We start from the raw sequence: 16,878 nt of genomic DNA, 5'->3' as shown, positions 1-16,878 counted from the left end.
GGTGTGCGTTCCCTGCTGTGGCCTCGTTGTGCCTTTCTGGGCTCTGCTGCTCGTGTAGCTCTCCTGTGAAAGTCCTTAGGAAGCAAACGAGTGGCACTGCAGGTACGTGGGCGCATGTGTGCTGGTGGCAAAGTGGACCTCAGGATTGTGCTGCCTAAGTTATAGATGTAAGTACTGACAAACAAATATGAAGTGCACACTTGAGCAGGAATATGATATTTACCTTCTTTTCACGTAGCATATTATCACAAATGCATATTTGTAAATATGCATTAAATTCCATTAGGCTTCAGAATTTTAGCAGGTGCACGCTGTGGGTTCAATCACTATGCCATGGGAGCTTTCAAGTAACACGGAATTTTTCCTCAGGGTAGCGTTTACAAGAATTGGATATTGCATCATTAGACAAATTGCAAGATGTTGGGAGGTCTTGATCTTATTTTTTTTCAGTCCTGCTACTTCGGGATAATGAACTTTGGTGTTCTGAAAGTATGTCAAATGTTGGCCCATTATAAGGGGGGGAAAGTGGTAATTGTTTTTTAGTCTGCTGAGCACTGAAAAATATAAGATTGAAACTTATGGAGTCTTTGATATAAGTGCATGTTGGCTAAATAAACTCTGTAATTTATTTTTGTTTTTTCACATGTGGTAAGAAGAGTCTGTAGAAGTAACAGTTAAAATATTTAACTTATGTATGTTCAGAATGTCTGGGAAATCAAAGCAAGCTGTAAAATGATTTAGTTTTCTTCCTTGTGAAAACCTCATTTTCCATTGTACTAAATATTATGGAATCTGTTTAACCAAACCATTTAAATACATTCAAGTTTATATTATTTTGTTGCTGTTTACTCATTCAACTCCAGAATGTATATATTGTATCCTTTAAAGATTAAAATCCAGGATGAATAACTTACATGATTCTATATGTCCTCTGTTTCTATAGGAAGGGACTCCAGGTCTTAATTAGCCCTAATTTTTTTCTTGCATTTGTATTCCAGTATTCTCAAAATGAAAATACCTTCTAATAGCAAAGGGTATATTGTGGATGTGGATATCTGTGGGATGCTTCATATATGTTTGGAGGAGGGGTTGCTACACAAATAATCAGTTCTGTGTAGTAAAGTGGGCAGTGTATACAATACGAACTTCATGCATGTCTATTTTGTTGTGATGGTCTATATTTCACATGTTGTGAAATACGTGCTTGCATTTTTCACAGATCAAACCTCTCCCCTGACTCTTCTGTAGATTATATCAATTGTAGCTTGTCCCAACCATGCCTAACATGTACTTTACTCTAGTACTTTTAAATGTGAGTAATTGTTCTTCCTGTTATTTGGGGCATTATTTGGGTTTTTTTTGTTTTTGTTGTTGCTTCAAAGAACAATACATTCTGGTTTTACCCTTTTCATGTTATTATTTTTTTTGCAGGTATCGTACAAATATCAGGCCTAAATATATAACAACATATAAGACAGTAACAGAACTGGAATGGAGGTGTTGTCCTGGATATATGGGTGTAGACTGCAAAGAAGGCAAAGCACCACAACCAAGAAAAGTTGTTTACCCGGCAGAGCAAGTACCAAATGGTGCAAAGACAAGCCCAGGTAACCTTTTCTTTGGATCTTGGCATGTATGGCTGGTCTACATTATTTACTTTTATTGCATTTGTAGCTCAAAATAAGGGAGTTCTTGTCAGAGTAGAACCATGTCCACTTTCCCATAAGTCCAGAGTATTTCCTCAGGAAAGTCCCTTTTTTAAACCAAGTATTGCCAAATGTGTATCTCATCACTAATTGTTCAATAAATGATACATGAGAAAAGTTTTCATTGGAAAATATCAAACAACTTATTTTCAAGTAAAATATAAGCACATTTGTAGATTCATTGATATCTTCATAATGCTGTGTGGAAGACAGTATTTAAAATGCTATTTGTCATTAGCTTAATAATTTATTTATGGCTGGCATTTGCATCAGAACAGCTCATAGGATCAATGTAGGCTCAACTGCGACTCCCACACTGTCACTTGGTCATGACCTCAGCCCTATTATCAATGCAGAAGTGACCATCTTCCTCCTGTCCTTTTCCAGCAAGATATGTTGTCCCAGGAAATGCCTTGGTTAGTTTGGGACTAAGAGGCTGTTCCTCTCTGGCATCTTTTAATGCTATGTTTTAGGTCATTATCAGGAAATTGTTCCCAGCATAGCTGCAATGGGTCCACTGAGTGATAGTGTCAGTTTATGGAATTCAAGTTACTCTGAATTCATCTCCCAACCCCTTGCTGCAAGAAATCCAAGGTCTTGAGTCAAAAGGTTCTTTATTGAAAGATTACATTCATAGTACAGGTGTCCATAATTAGTCCAAAGGCTAGAAGGCTTCTGGCTGACCATGAAGCTTTGTTGAGAATGACTTGTTAGTTACAAAAGGCAATATATCAAAACGTCCCTCTGAACTCCCCCCCCCGCCCACTGCCCGGCCACAATCGGAGCCTGGGAAGGCGAGTTCCTCCTCCAAGGTCAACGTCTAGTTCTAGTAGATAAGGTCGTCCTGCTTCCCTGGGAACACAGCTGGTTGTCTGCGAACCTGTGGGCAGAAAAACACTGGAAAGCTACAGTGTGAGAAAGCATCTGAACACAATATGGAGTCGCTGTGGATAGCAGGCCTGACAGATAGTCACAACAATTGTACAGATGCAGTTAAAGATGATATATGGGATATACAATACCCATTTACGTGCAATGTATACTATCAGCACTTAACTCAAAGCATGTTTCTATACATAAGATTTTTAAAATGTTATTCCCTATGCTTTTCTGAATGATTGGGGATCAGTATATGTGATGCTGCCCCTCATACAATCTGAAATCAGTGCCCTCTTTTTGTGTACTGAGCCATACATTGTTAGTTTAGCTGTTCAAGCTGTAAATGAAGTAATTCCCTTCTGTTAGCTTTAGGGGAAAGATGGCAACTTGTTCTTGGATCCCCAGGGGAGCTACCATTTCCCCATAGTGGTCAAAAAACAAAATTCAAAGAGTGTAAAGAGAATCCTCACTCACCAGGGTAGAGTACCACTACCAGCCTCTCTTCTAATCCACAGTTTGAGACCAAGAGGCAAGCCTTGAACCCTCTGGGTATTGACAGACAGAAACCAACCTTTCAAGGTAGGCACATTGTAGGCTGAGTTTTCTGAACAATTACTTGGGTAACTTATGGCAAATTGGCCGAAGGATTGGATTCAGATTGAGGCTGTAACAACACTGTAGCTCTGCTCAAGTATAATTAATAAGGTTTATTAAAGGAAGTGCAAAATACAAAAAAATAAAAGGGATAAAATTGTGCAATCAGCAGAAGCGAAATAACAGTCAGTCTAGATAGCTAAGCTAACACACACTTGAAACCCTATTTCAGATGTTACCTTTCAAGCAGGTCTCAAAATCCAATGGGAGCTTTAGGCTCAGTGGTCCAGAAAACAAAAGCAAGATGGGCGTTAGTTACATGACTCCAACTGTGGCATAGCATTTAGAAGCAAGAGTTTGATACTTCAGGCAGAAGTGATTCTAAGAAGGACAAAAGTTAGATTAAGACACAACTTTTTAAGGTCAGTTGCCAGCAGTGTGTCCTAGTAGCTAAACCAAAAAGGGCCTAACCTGTGATGACATGCTTTGCAGTAGCCTGCCTTCACAGGTAGGGGAAGAAATAATCACTCCCATAATGCCATACATTAATGAGATGGAATGCCAGTGCTAGCCCCCCTAATGCTTTGTCCTTGAGAATTGTTATGATTTAGCGCCTGTGGCACCAACTCGACCTCTTATGTGGCTGGGAACTAACAGTGCCATTCCTGCTCCAGCCTTCCAAAAAAAAGTCTGCCTCTCCAGGGGCAATAAATCTATCTACATCTTAGTCAAGACCCAGGGTTAATAAATCTATCTGCATCTTAGGTAGGCCAATGAAACTTTATTATCATCATTATCATCAATATTTTTAAAAAAATACATCCTGCCTTTCTGCCCAATCAGAACCATCAAGGTGGCTAACAGTTAAAAGCAAAACAGTATAAAAGCACATCATAAAATCAATTAACCATAAACCTATAAACCTCTTTTGAATTTAAAAAGGCTAGGGGAATTATTGATAACAGAGAATCAATGGAAGATTAAAGAGAGTGATTTATTACCCATATACTATGCACAAATAAATCTTTACAACACAGAATGTCAAGAGCCTTCATTGTGTGAATAATTATAATACAGAACTGTAGCATATACCATGTATGTCATTATCTACATGCAAACACTCATTGGTATGTACATAATATGTCTGCATTGCACTGAAATGGTGGCAAACTTCCTTTACCATGTATACAAGAGGAGAAGTATGTTTAGAATGTTTAACAATTAGGCTCCACTTGTTTTTGACACTGTTGCGGTTAGGCCAATAAAGGTTCTGTCTTGTATGTATGTATGTCTGCATTGCTCACATGAAGTTGTGTATATGTATAGGTATCAAAAGTTGGGCAGTGCTTAGATCACTACGATCTTCAATGCTCATGACACATTTGGTAATAGAACAAATGATCCTTTAGCTTCTTACCAAGTTGAAGGGTTGAGGAACACTCTTGAATAAAATATACCACTGCACTATGGTACATTTTGTTCACAAGGATTCCCCAACCCTTGTAGAAGATTTTCAGGACAAGCAGCAAGCTGATGGGGAAAGAGGAAGGTAGAGAATGATCTGCTCAGCCAACTCTTTCGGTGAGCTTTTCCACAACCCAGTGCTACCTGGTATTAATATGCATCAAGCTGAAAATATGTTGTAATAGAAAGCCACTTTCTTCTCTGTTTCTTATCAAAGCGGTTTGAAGAAAGAATAAAATTTCTGTTTCTTCATTTTTCCCCATTTCCATAGACTCTAAGCTGGAATTACAGCAACACCAATTACAGGATAAAAGAATCCAGGATCTTGAGGATGAATTGTTCCGCCTTACACAGACAGTGTTTGAGCTTCAGTCCTCCTTAACAGGGGTTAATGAAAATCTAAAACTTACTGTACAAGAAGATGCAAGTCAAATGCGTGTCTCATGGTTGAACAATCTTCATGATCATCCAGGGGCTGACAGTGATGTTGAGGGAGAAAGAGACCAGAAAGATTTTTTTCTTGAATCTGGAGCAGAAAATGTACAATCAGAAATAGCTGAAGTAAAAGATGACTTGAAGGCCAAAAATGACAAGCTGGAAGAACTAAATAGGAAGGTGAATGGCTATGAAGGGCAATTAAAAGAACTCCAGGAAGCAGCCCAAGGCCCAACCATAATGATGCCTAGTGGCCAGGTATATCAGGCATACATTGATGCTAAGTTTGAAGCCCTGAGACAGGAAATGTTGGAAGGGTTTGAAAAGAAAATGGCGGATCTGAAAAATTCATGTGAATACAAATTGATGGATATTCAGCAACATTGTGATGGTCTTGAAGCCAACTGCTTGGGAATAAGAGAGCTTATTGGGGAAAAAGAAAATGCTCTGAGGAAAGAGATAAAAACTATTCAGGCTTTTATCAAAGTACCATCAAACCAGTCTTTTTGCTGCAGCACTGCCAAAATGGATGACTTTGGGCATCAGGTAAAACAGTTGGAAGAGAAGATTGACAGAACTGCAGAAGCGAGCAGGATTTTAAACATCAGAATAGATAATGAAATAAGGCGTACTTCCACTCCAGATTTAGAAGGCAATTTTGATGCAAAATGGGAGGAACTGGAAGCAAGGATCAATGTTACAGAGAGGAATGCTGAGGAACACTGCTTTTACATTGAGGAAACTCTTCGTGGTACTATAGCTACTGAAGTAAATAATGTAAGAAACTTATTTGACCAAAAACTTCAAGCATTGGGAAATCACCAGAGAACCACTATTCTAGATATTGCTAATGTCACAAATCCAGATAAGAGAGATGCTACTCCAAAATCTGTCTTGCATAGTGACTCAAGATCTGGAAATGAGCAGCTTGCATCTGAGATTAATTTCATGAAGAGTAAGCTACAAGACATTGAAAACATTTGTGGGCAAAAATGCCATTCTCTCATTCCACAGAATTTGGAAGGACTGCAGAAAGAGATAGAAAGTTGTAACAGCAAATATGATCTGTTGCTTTTAAAAACAGGAGAGAATTCTGCTCTTATAAATTATTTAAATGGTTCTTTAAATGAGAACTTTAATTTAATTAAAAGCAACCAGCGTGACATTCAGAAACTTCAGAAAGACTTACGAATAGTTCGCTATGGTATAAATGCTGTTGATAAAGATATAAAAGTCCTCCAAGGTGGCTTGAGCAGGTGCAAAGAGCAACTTGTAGGTATCAATTCTACATGTGAAAAGACGCAGGTTGGTGTGTTCAGGAAGATAAATGAAATTCAGAAAATAGTTAACAATCGAACCACTCACCCAAACAGTTGCTGTAATGAATTGAAAGAGAAGCTGGAGCAGTTAAATGACCCAAACAAATGTAAAGAAAAATTTCCCAATGTACCATATTTGGAAGGTAGAATGTCACATGTTGAAAAAGCTTGTAGCAAACTGGACAGCATGTCTGGCAGCCTTCAGAAAATAAAGGAAGGACTAAACAAACACGTATCCAGTCTTTGGAACTGTGTAAATCAGATAAACAAAACAATGACAGCTCATTCTAAGGACATTTTGGGCCTCAACAATTCTGTGCAGCAGTTCCATAACCAGTTCCACAAATTCACCGTTGATGTTGAGAATCTTATGAAAACCCAATCTGTTACTCGTAAGTTAACCTGTCCTGCATCTTTCTATATGTTCAACTTTTATTTAAAAGATACAGCATTTCAGTAGTGCTCTTTAATGGACAAGAGAGAAAACTTTAATATTGTCAATTTCCTCAGTATATCTAATTCTCAGCATGGCCACATCTGTGGATACTTAAATCTAGGGATGTGCGATTCAGGTTTCTGATTCGGGATAAATACCCAAATCAGATCCAATTTGTAAAGATTCAGGATTTCTAAATTGGGCCCAGTATGCTGGCCCTGATTTGGAAATGCCAAATCAAAGCTTCCTGAAGTGATTTGGGTCACTTAGGGAAGCTTCAGGGCACTTTCAAACCCCTGTGGCTGGCTCCAGCTGACTGGCAGAGGAGGATCCCTCCTCACAGGCCAGCTGAAGCACAGGAACGGCCCTTTCCCTGCCGCTTGCAAGCGGCACAGAAAGGGTTCTTTAAACTTCAGCTGACTGGCAGGGGGATTCCCCCTTGCCAGCCAGCTAAAGCACGGGAAGGCCCACTGCTGCTTATTTCACTGGATGGGAGGAGGAAACCCCCTCTTTCCCCTCTCATCGGGTGAAATAAGCGGTGGAGCGGGAAGTTTGGGTGTGCTCCAAATCTTCAAGGAGCGTACCGAAGCAGGGCAATAAGCAGTTTCCAAAGTGGCTTGCCACTTCGGAAATCACTTATTTCCCATTCTTTTTCCTGCTTTGGAAATTCTACATTGTGGAGAAAGGTGGAATATTTCTTATTTATTTACTACATTTATATAGCTGAAAATGGGGGACAGATAATAGGCAGTTAATATTAGTGGGTGGGAGGGAGTGAAGGAAGCAGGGAAAGGTGACGATGGGGGCAGCCAGGAGAAGGGAAAGAGGAAATAGTATGGGAAAGGGAACACAGGCGAAAATGAGGTTCCCTCCTCAAGTTTTTGTAGGTTCCTCTCTGTACAAATGGGTCTGGCCTGACCATAAACACTTAACAACTGGACCATAGTTTTCCTGGGTAGAAGCTGCCAGATGGACAGAAGGAGAGGGAGCTAAGACAGGAACAGATAAAGATAGCTTGGCTGGTGGGTGGGAAGGAGGAAAGGAATAGAAGACGCTTTGGGAGCTTTCAAGGAGGGGAAAGAGGAAATAGTGATGGAGGGGGAAATGACATTCTCCCTGCAAGTCCATGCAGGTCTCCCACTTCTTTTCCTTATTACTGTTCTCTGTTTAAAGTTTGTTTTATTTGAAAAAAAAATATGAATGCTCTCCAGGTTGAGCCAAATGTTGCATGAATTTACTCTTTGAAGTTTGTTATAAATAACACTATATGTTAACTGTCACTGTAATTTACATGTTTATAGTTGGAAGTGTTTTTCATTGAATACTTTTGAAGAATGAATCTAATTTTATTTAGATTCTCCATATTGACATTGGTTTTTTTGTACACCAGCTGACATGTTGTCCTGTGTTTTATGCAACTAGCAATAGACACAAATCTAAGCTGGTTCTTTCCACAGTACTGGAAAAGGCAGATTGTAGTCACCTCATTGTGGGTCTGTGGGTCACTGTGAATCCAGAATTCCTAATTTTCTCATAGTCTTGTACCAGTTAGGATCAGTGATGGTGAGATTTGCCCTTTCATTTAGAGGTGCAAAGAGCATGAAGTTTAATGCAAAACAAGCAGGACAGAGCTAATACCACATCCAGTATGTGGTATTATTTCCCAAGTAAATTTTGTTTCTTGCTTTTATACTGGATGCAGGTATGTTGGGTATGCGTTTTTAAGGTTTTTAAAAAGCACATTCCTTTTTGCTTCATTTTATGATTACATTCATTCATTTTTGTTTTCCGTTGGTTTCAATAAGAAATGTATTTTAACAAAAAACACATTTGCATTCTCAGCCAAATTTGAATGAAATATTCAGGTAACAGCTGATGTACCACTAAGGCAGTCTTTCTGTCTCAGAGAAATATTGTAGCATGTTTGATGAGGGTACTTGCCTGGGGAGAGAAAGGAATTGCTACTCATTTTGTGCGACCAGATAGGTGCCATATATGCTCAGAAATTTGCAATCTACATATATAGCTTCACATTAAAAAAATACATGATTACAGCTGATCCTACATGGGAATAAAGCTGCACAAAAATTCTTCTGAAGTAAATGTGCATAGGAAGTAACCTTTCAGATGAAATGACTGCAGTCTGAAAAAAGGTTTTTTGGCATTTTGCTATGATCTGGAAACAGATAACTTTTGATGGGGTGATTTGGGGACATCTCGTAACATTTTGTTTCACTTTGACACAGGGCTTTTTCTGGGAAAAGAGGCGGTGGAACTCTATCACATGTGCATGTGCAAAGCGCGCGCACGCTCCCGGAAATGCGTGATGATGTCACTTCTGGACATGATGTCACTCCCGGAAGTGACATCACTCCCAGAAGTGACACCGCTTCCCGGAACCCAGAACAATGCATTACAAGATAAATGTTAGTAAAACTGGAAAATTACACTATTATGAGAGAGGGTTTTTTCCCCTTTCTGTATCCCCTACAAAAAGTGAAATCTTCCATTCCCTTTCCCAAACATTTCATTTCTTTAGAATCATATTTTAAAATATGCAAGAAGGAGGGGGCCTCTAAAAATCTAAAACCCATCTCACAAATCTAAATTATAACATATTCCCTCTGCCAGCGTAGAAAAAATTCCAAAGTTTTTCTCAAAATTCCACACAGTCTGAAATTCCTAATCTAATGAATATTGAATTTTCAAATTTTTAGGGAGGGTTTTGCTTTACTGAAGCAATTCAAAGATACTCAACTTTAGCTGCATTAGATTTATACTTAGTTTAAAATGGCTTTTTTGTTGTTGCCTGCCAACTCTACCTTACCAATGGCTAAGCTGTTGTGACATTGTGAAATGCTCATAAATATTGCAATGTCCCAGACAAAAATATTCATAAAAACTTCCTTAACACTCATATGTCCACTGCAATTTCAGTGATGTTAATCAGCTGAGGGTGGGAAGAACCATTTGAGTTACAGCTATCAAGACATAAGAACATCTATATGCTGATTAATATATTGATGAACTGATATTTTAACTAATACAAATAACCATAACTGATGTATTTAACTAACACAGAACCAATCTGCATTCAAAAGTGGGAACCACAACAATGTCAACTTCAGTCAACAAAAGAATGAAAGCAACACACACACACACACACACACACAGCCCCACCTACTCCCATGAAAATAAAACAGAATGAACTCAAAGCAGCACACACATACACAGAAACCCCTGAATGAAATGAAGGCAGAATGAACTCAAAGCAACACACATACACAGCCCCACCTTCCCTGAAAATAAAACAGAATGAACTCAAAGCAGCACACACATACACAGAAACCCCTGAATGAAATGAAGGCAGAATGAACTCAAAGCAACACACACACACACAGCCCCACCTTCCCTGAAAAGAAAGCAGAATGAACTCAAAGCAGCTTAGCTTCCTCTGCAGAGCTGGCCCCAGCAGCTCTGCTTGCACTCTCTCTCACTCACAGAGGAATGGAAAAAGCAGAAGGAATTCAAAGCAGCTAAGCCTCCTCTGCAGAGCCCGTGCCAGCCCCCCCTCTCTTACACACACACACTCACAGAGGAAAGGGGAAAAAGCAGAATGAACTCAAAGCAGCTAAGCCTCCTTTGCAGAGCCCGCACTGGGCCTGATCAGCATCTGCTTGTGTTCTCTCTCTTACTCACTCAAGAAAGCACAATGAACTCAAAATAGCTATGCTGCACAGCCCGCGGGGCTGAAGGAGGAAGGAATCACATGGGCAGATTCTAGAGCTGCCAGAATGCCGTTCCGGAGCATTACCCCTCAAAAAAAGGCATGCTTTGACATAATCTTGTCCTCGTTTGTCCATCTTTTAGGATCAGTTTGAACTATGAAACATGTTGCATGTTTGAATATCAGTAAGACTTAAGTGTTCATTGTGTGATTGCATTGTCCTGTGTAGTTTTTGGCATTTTGAACTGGCAACTGTTAATGTTATCTTTTGTAAGTTTTAGCCTCATACTGTTCTGAGAATCCGTTCTTTGAGGCAAGCTGGGCTGTCCATGTGGACTGAAACTAGAAACAATCACTGTGTTCCTTGAAACCAAAAAGCTTTATTTAATGTGCACAGGTTGTCTCCTGCTACAGGAGCACAGAGCAAATCACATAAATTTTTATATCTTTTTGCAACAAAAAGAGCGGGAACAGGGAGCCAGTAGAAAAGTTACAATACAACTGTCACCTTATATAGGAGATTGAACAGTTTCCCCAATGTTGCTGATTTACCCTTGGGTCTGGTATATTTCCTTATATGGGAATATTGACAACTACCTTAATGTTGCCAATTTACCCATTGACCTGGTGTATGTGACCTGCTCTCTTTGAATTTATAACTCCACATTTGACTTATATTAGGCCTTAGTTAAATTTCTCAGAATAATACATAGGTTTAAGCAAATGTTTGCCAACATATTGTATCACATAAATGATGTCATTTCACTTTGCAAGATTCCAGCCATAATAGGCTTTTATTTATATAATTTTTTGGCTGTGGTATAGCTAAGCATTATATAAGAAGTATCAAACAAACACTGTTAAATAACATGTGACAGTTAAACATTTTAAAAGGGCAAAGGTGTGAAAGTTTGCAGCCAAGAATTTTCCAACTTTGGCTTCAGTTGTTACTTTAAAACAGTATGGAGCCAAGGAAAGTTAAATGACTCAATTCAATTGTATGTCAGCAGGTTAATGAATATTTTTGCGTAGACTTTATAAATCGTGATCCAAACCCTTATTAGGATGCTACTTATTCAACATTTCCATTTAAGGTAAAGGGATACATGCTTGGCCAGAGAAAGAAAAAGAGGGTCTGGCACACTATGGGCATGATCCAGAAGCAGTAGAATTACAGTCTGCTCCTATTGAATACCTCTGTTTGTTTATTTATAATCTGCCTTTGCTGCTGATACTCAGCGTGCATTACAGGATGAAGCAGTGCAGTCAGACAGCACAAAACAACCAATGAGCAATGCAGTAAAACTAGGATTACACAATTAGACTGGAACCAAACTCCTTGTTCTGTCTGTATGTTACTCCAGTGGTTCTCAACCCAAAAATGCAATTCAGCCTTTTCTGAAAGTGAAATACTAGGGGGGTAATAAACTGCAGGAAGCCATAGTACAACAAACGCTACTGGTTCCTAGTTCTTTCTACCTGTTTTTGGCTATAAGCAGCATGGAAGGTTTTTTGTGAAAATGGTAAAAAAAAAAAGGATGGAAGGAACGACTTCATATAGATTATGATTCCTCCATTGCCAGAAAAGCATCAGATTCATCTGTACAAAAATTACTTGTATGATTCTGTAGTAATTGGCCCTTCAAATAAGGTAGAGAAGAATAAGAAAGCCATTGAGGTATCTCAGCATTTTCTTTGCAATTAGAATCCACAGAACTTCAGAGACCCTGATTCTAGACTTCCTTCCACAATTCTGTTTAATCTCTTGGGACTTGGCTGAAGTGTTTGATTAGAGAAGGATTATTGAGCAAGTTTAGTACATATAGGACCGTTAAAACTGGTCTGTTTTCTAAGGCAACTATTCTTTGGGTCATACCCTAAATTTGGTGGCATTGTTCCTTATATGAATAAAGATGCAAAAACTATTAAAATCATTAACAATCATAATGAAACAAAATGTTTAATTAGAAGGAAAAAGTAATAATGCTGAGCTTTTCTAAAACTAGCTAGAGATCTTAAAAGATACCGGTAGAGTGGTACAAAGATGTATTGGGGCATACGTACCTAAAATTGTTTCCAGTGCATATTGAAGAATATTCTGTTGGAGGTCATGGCAGATGCTATGAATTTATAGTTACTAGTTTTTAGTTTAATAATTTCAAGAGCAGCAATTCAGTCGCCAGAGCCAACAACCATTTCACTTCTATATTAATATGTAAATGGAATCAATGACTCAGTAGCTCTTAGTTTTATCCTCTGGCATTGTTTTATTCTTTCCATAGAGGAAATCAGACTGCTATGCTTGTTGCTACATTAAAACAAGCAAACAATAACCAAAAAAGCCAACAACTTTGAATTTCATTTTCACTGCGTTCGGACATCTGGCTTAATCACAGCGAAATAAAAATGTATGTGTACCTGTTTGTCATCTCAAGGTTACACATGTTCTTTCCCTTTGCAAGTCATACAGAGAATCACAGATTAAACTCCAGTTACCCATGGCATACAAAGGCAGGTGTGTGGTTTATCTGGAGCGAGGTTTCTCCCCACTAACCAGGATTCTAAGCTTACATGAATGGGAGGGGGGCAGATATGATTCATGTGCAAGCCTGGAAAAAAAATTGGGTTGATGCACATTTGTATTTTATTGCAGGTTTGTGTGACTGAGCCACACACCAGGCAGCAGCCCCATCTTTACTGGGGGACTAGGAGGAAACACTGAGGTGCTCAAACTGCAAGCTGAGGAAGAATGGCTGTGCCTGAGCCCATAGCCATCAGTCTGCCAATCAGCAGACTGACTGCTATGTAGGCAAGCCGTTCTGGGTGCTTACTTCACCTTGGCAGAGGAAGGCCATTACTCAGCAGTGAGACGCCCCCAACATAGCTAGGGGAGCCACTGGAGGGCTCCGACTGGACAGAAGGACAGCTGAGAGGTGCTTGGTGGGAGAAAGAGAAACCCAAATGTTTAAAAGGCAGCCTGATGGAGAGAGAGATGAAAAGGCTGAAGATGGGAAGGACTGGAGGAGAATGAAACAGACACTCATTTGGAAAGGGGGAGGAGAGGGAGGACCTAGGTTCAAAAGGACTGGAGTTAGAGTTGTAGGAGCAGGGCTCAGGACCATCACCTCAGCCCAGGTGATGTTAACAATAGGTTGAGCCCTCTGTATCCACAATTGTAAATAATGGAACCATAGTGACATATTCTGAAGTAGTTTATTCATGGACAAAAGCTACAGCATGCCTTTGCCTCAAGTCCCACAACTTTGTGGTTAAGTAAGATGTTTGAAAGTGCGTTCTTTTTTTTCTTTTTCTTTATTTGCACTTGGGGCACCAACAGGAGCTTTAAATCTGGAGGTGGACTCAACTTGAAGCCTAGTATTTGACCCACAAACAGAAAAATTGGTATGTAGTCTGCTGTCATTTCATTATTGAAGCTGGCAGTAATTCACAAAGCACTATGAAACTCTGCTGAAAAAAAGATCATACCCTAGGGACGTTCTATTTTCAAGTGCAACAATGATCTAAGTACAATTTGCCTTTCCAGTTGCTTTGCAGGACTCTTCTGCTTTACAACCTATCCAACATACAGCTAAAAGCAGACTGTTCTTTAAATACCTTAGCAGTTCATTCAGTCAACAGTGGAGTCATTCCAAGGATGAATTTTTCCCTTGCTGTCTGTATCATTAACACCTGGTTTATCCAAGTGGTGCCTTCTTTATTGTTATTCTCTATTTTCTATTATTTTCAGAGCAACATTTTGTGATATTACTCAATTCTGTATCATAGTTGGAAAAAAAAACCCCTAAACAGCCGTAACTGCTAAGTATTAGCATGTGGATATGTGCAGTCTTCCTGGCTTTCCCTGTTGCTTGCATTGTTTGCAGCCTATTCGAAAGAGGAATTCGGTTCTGTATATCTTCCACCTGTTTGGTGAGCTACACCAAAGGTTATAGATCACAAGCTGACTCGTTCATTGCACTTACGTAGACTGATGCAGATCATAACTCCTTGTATTTTTAATGTTTCTCTATATAGTAAAAAATTCAAAATTATGGAGATATATAAATTAATTTTATTGGCCAGAGCTGAAGAAAGCTAGATCATGTACCAGTTAAAAGGCATGAAAAAATTAAAGCTTTTAAGACCTGCAAGCTATTATATAAAATTAATCCATAACTATTTAAGTTAAAGCAATAATTCAGCCTACTGAGCTTCCTGGCCCATCAATCCATTTTTCAGCTTTCTAAGCCCTCTTGCCTTTCTACTCACTTTCGTATAAAGAGCACACCAATTCATCTGAGAAGGCACTGTGTTCCTACAATGAAGAAAGCAAAACTTAATCTTTTGTTTTTGGGGGCAGATACCCAACCATAAAATGTACATCATTTTACATCAGTTGTGAGTGGTACATACACGTTGAAATCACTGCTCTTGCTGTGATAAGGAAGCCCCATCCTTGTCAGTTTCCAGATATTTCGGTGAAAAGCACTGATTTCTGTGCAGTATACTATTAGTAGTACTCACGTTTTGTACTTGGCTGGTAAAAGGGATGTTTACAGATATCACTGGATATGCAGCTTTTAAACTCTTTGTGATCTTGCTTTGCTCAATGCATATCTAAACTAATTCTTTGGGCTCCAGGAGAAGTAATCTGACTCTTCATCACATCTGTATTTAGAATAGGACACATTTCATTTTTTTAAAAAAATAATCTGCAGCCAATAATAAGGAATAAATAACTTTTTGTCATTTTTAACTGAATTAACTCAAAAGTATTCAGTTTAGCAGTGTGCTCCACTTAACCTATATGAAGTTCTTTTTTTTTTTTTTGAAAAATTTTTATTGGGTTAGAATCCATTATTTCCACATTTACATTCAATTTTCCCCAATTTTTTCATCTCTAACCCCCTCCCTTTCCCCCCCCCCCTTTTTGTTGACTTCCAACAGCTTTCCAACCCTTTGTCCCCTTTCCCTTACTTTTATTAGCTTCCTCTATCTAAAACAAATATATATTCTCCATTATTCTAAGCAGTACATCCTTAACTATTTTTAACATTATATGCCCAAACTGTAAGCCTTTGTTTCCATCTTAGATAAACAATTTATCCCAATTTTTCAATTTCAGGTATTTCTATATATCATAAACCATATAGATCATACATTCGTTTATATCAAACAATTTGACTTATTCTCTATATATATTACTCATTCTATCTTTTTATAATAGTTCTATATATCTCTCCTCACGTAGTCAATCAATTTGACCCATCTATATCTTCAGACATTCAGTTTGGTACAAAACTTGTCAGAAAAAAAAAGAAAATATTGTTAGTTAATCGCTCCTTATATTTAGTCCTTATAATTAATTATTTTCTCTATGTTCTGTTTGTTAACCTATATATATCTATATATATGTCAATCTATTAATCTGACTGCTTATTAATTCATATTTATCTCTTCTCCCCCCGGTAAAGTCTCCCCCCTCTACTTCAATACTTCAGTAGTTCTCAAACTGCCACAGTTTTCCTCCCACCTCCCATTTCTTCTCCAGGTATTGTTTCAGCTTCTCCCAGTCTGTGTTGAACTGCCCTGAGTCCAGATCTCTCAATTTTCTTGTCATCTTGTCCATTTCAGCCATATACAGCAATTTGTAAGTCCAATCTTCAATAGTTGGCACTTCTTGTACTTTCCATTTTTGCGCATACAAAAGTCTAGCTGCTGCTGTCATATAAAATATCAACGTCCTGTGTTGGGCTGGAATTCCCTCCATTCCCAAGTTCAGTAGCAGGAGTTCTGGGTTCTTATTAATTTGAAATTGTAAAATTTCACTCATTTCTCTTTATTATTTCCCCCCAGTACTGCCTGGCTACCTCACACGACCACCACATATGATAGAGGGAGCCCTCGTGCTTCTTACATTTCCAGCATTTATTAGAAGTATTCAAATTCCCTAGCGCAATCTTCTTTGGTGTCATGTACCAACGATAGATCATTTTATAAATGTTCTCTTTGATATTAATACATGTCGTTGTCTTCATTGTAGTTTTCCACAAGTATTCCCATGCCTCCATTGTTATTTCTTTATTAAAGTTTATAGCCCATTTCACCATTTGTGTTTTAACTATCTCATCCTCAGTATACCACTTCAACAGTACTTGGTATACCTTGGATATTCTTTTCTTATCTTCTTTAAGAAGGGTCTGCTCTAGTTCCGAATTCTCTATTCGTATACCTCCCTTTACAGAGTCCGAATTATATAAGTCTCTGATCTGTCTATACTGGAACCAATCGTAGTTAGGTGATAGTTCTAGTAGTTTC

The 16,878-nt window shown here is 38.6% G+C and overlaps 1 protein-coding gene across 2 annotated transcripts in view; it reads left to right on the top strand.

Annotated features, from left to right (window-relative positions):
• Positions 1 to 16,878, top strand: part of EMILIN2 (elastin microfibril interfacer 2) — a 54,181-nt gene that overhangs the window by 20,502 nt on the left and 16,801 nt on the right. For both annotated transcript variants that reach the window (XM_054984627.1, XM_054984626.1), the window contains exons 3-4: positions 1,432 to 1,607; positions 4,915 to 6,789. In XM_054984627.1, the coding sequence (XP_054840602.1) occupies positions 1,432 to 1,607; positions 4,915 to 6,789 (2,051 nt within the window). The remainder of the gene's footprint in view (positions 1 to 1,431; positions 1,608 to 4,914; positions 6,790 to 16,878) is intronic.

The sequence above is a fragment of the Eublepharis macularius genome, chromosome 7 (genome assembly GCF_028583425.1).
Source record: "Eublepharis macularius isolate TG4126 chromosome 7, MPM_Emac_v1.0, whole genome shotgun sequence".
NCBI classification, from domain to species: Eukaryota; Metazoa; Chordata; class Lepidosauria; order Squamata; family Eublepharidae; genus Eublepharis; species Eublepharis macularius.
The sequence above is the reverse complement of the archived record's forward strand: the minus strand, read 5'-3'. Positions and strand labels throughout refer to the sequence as shown.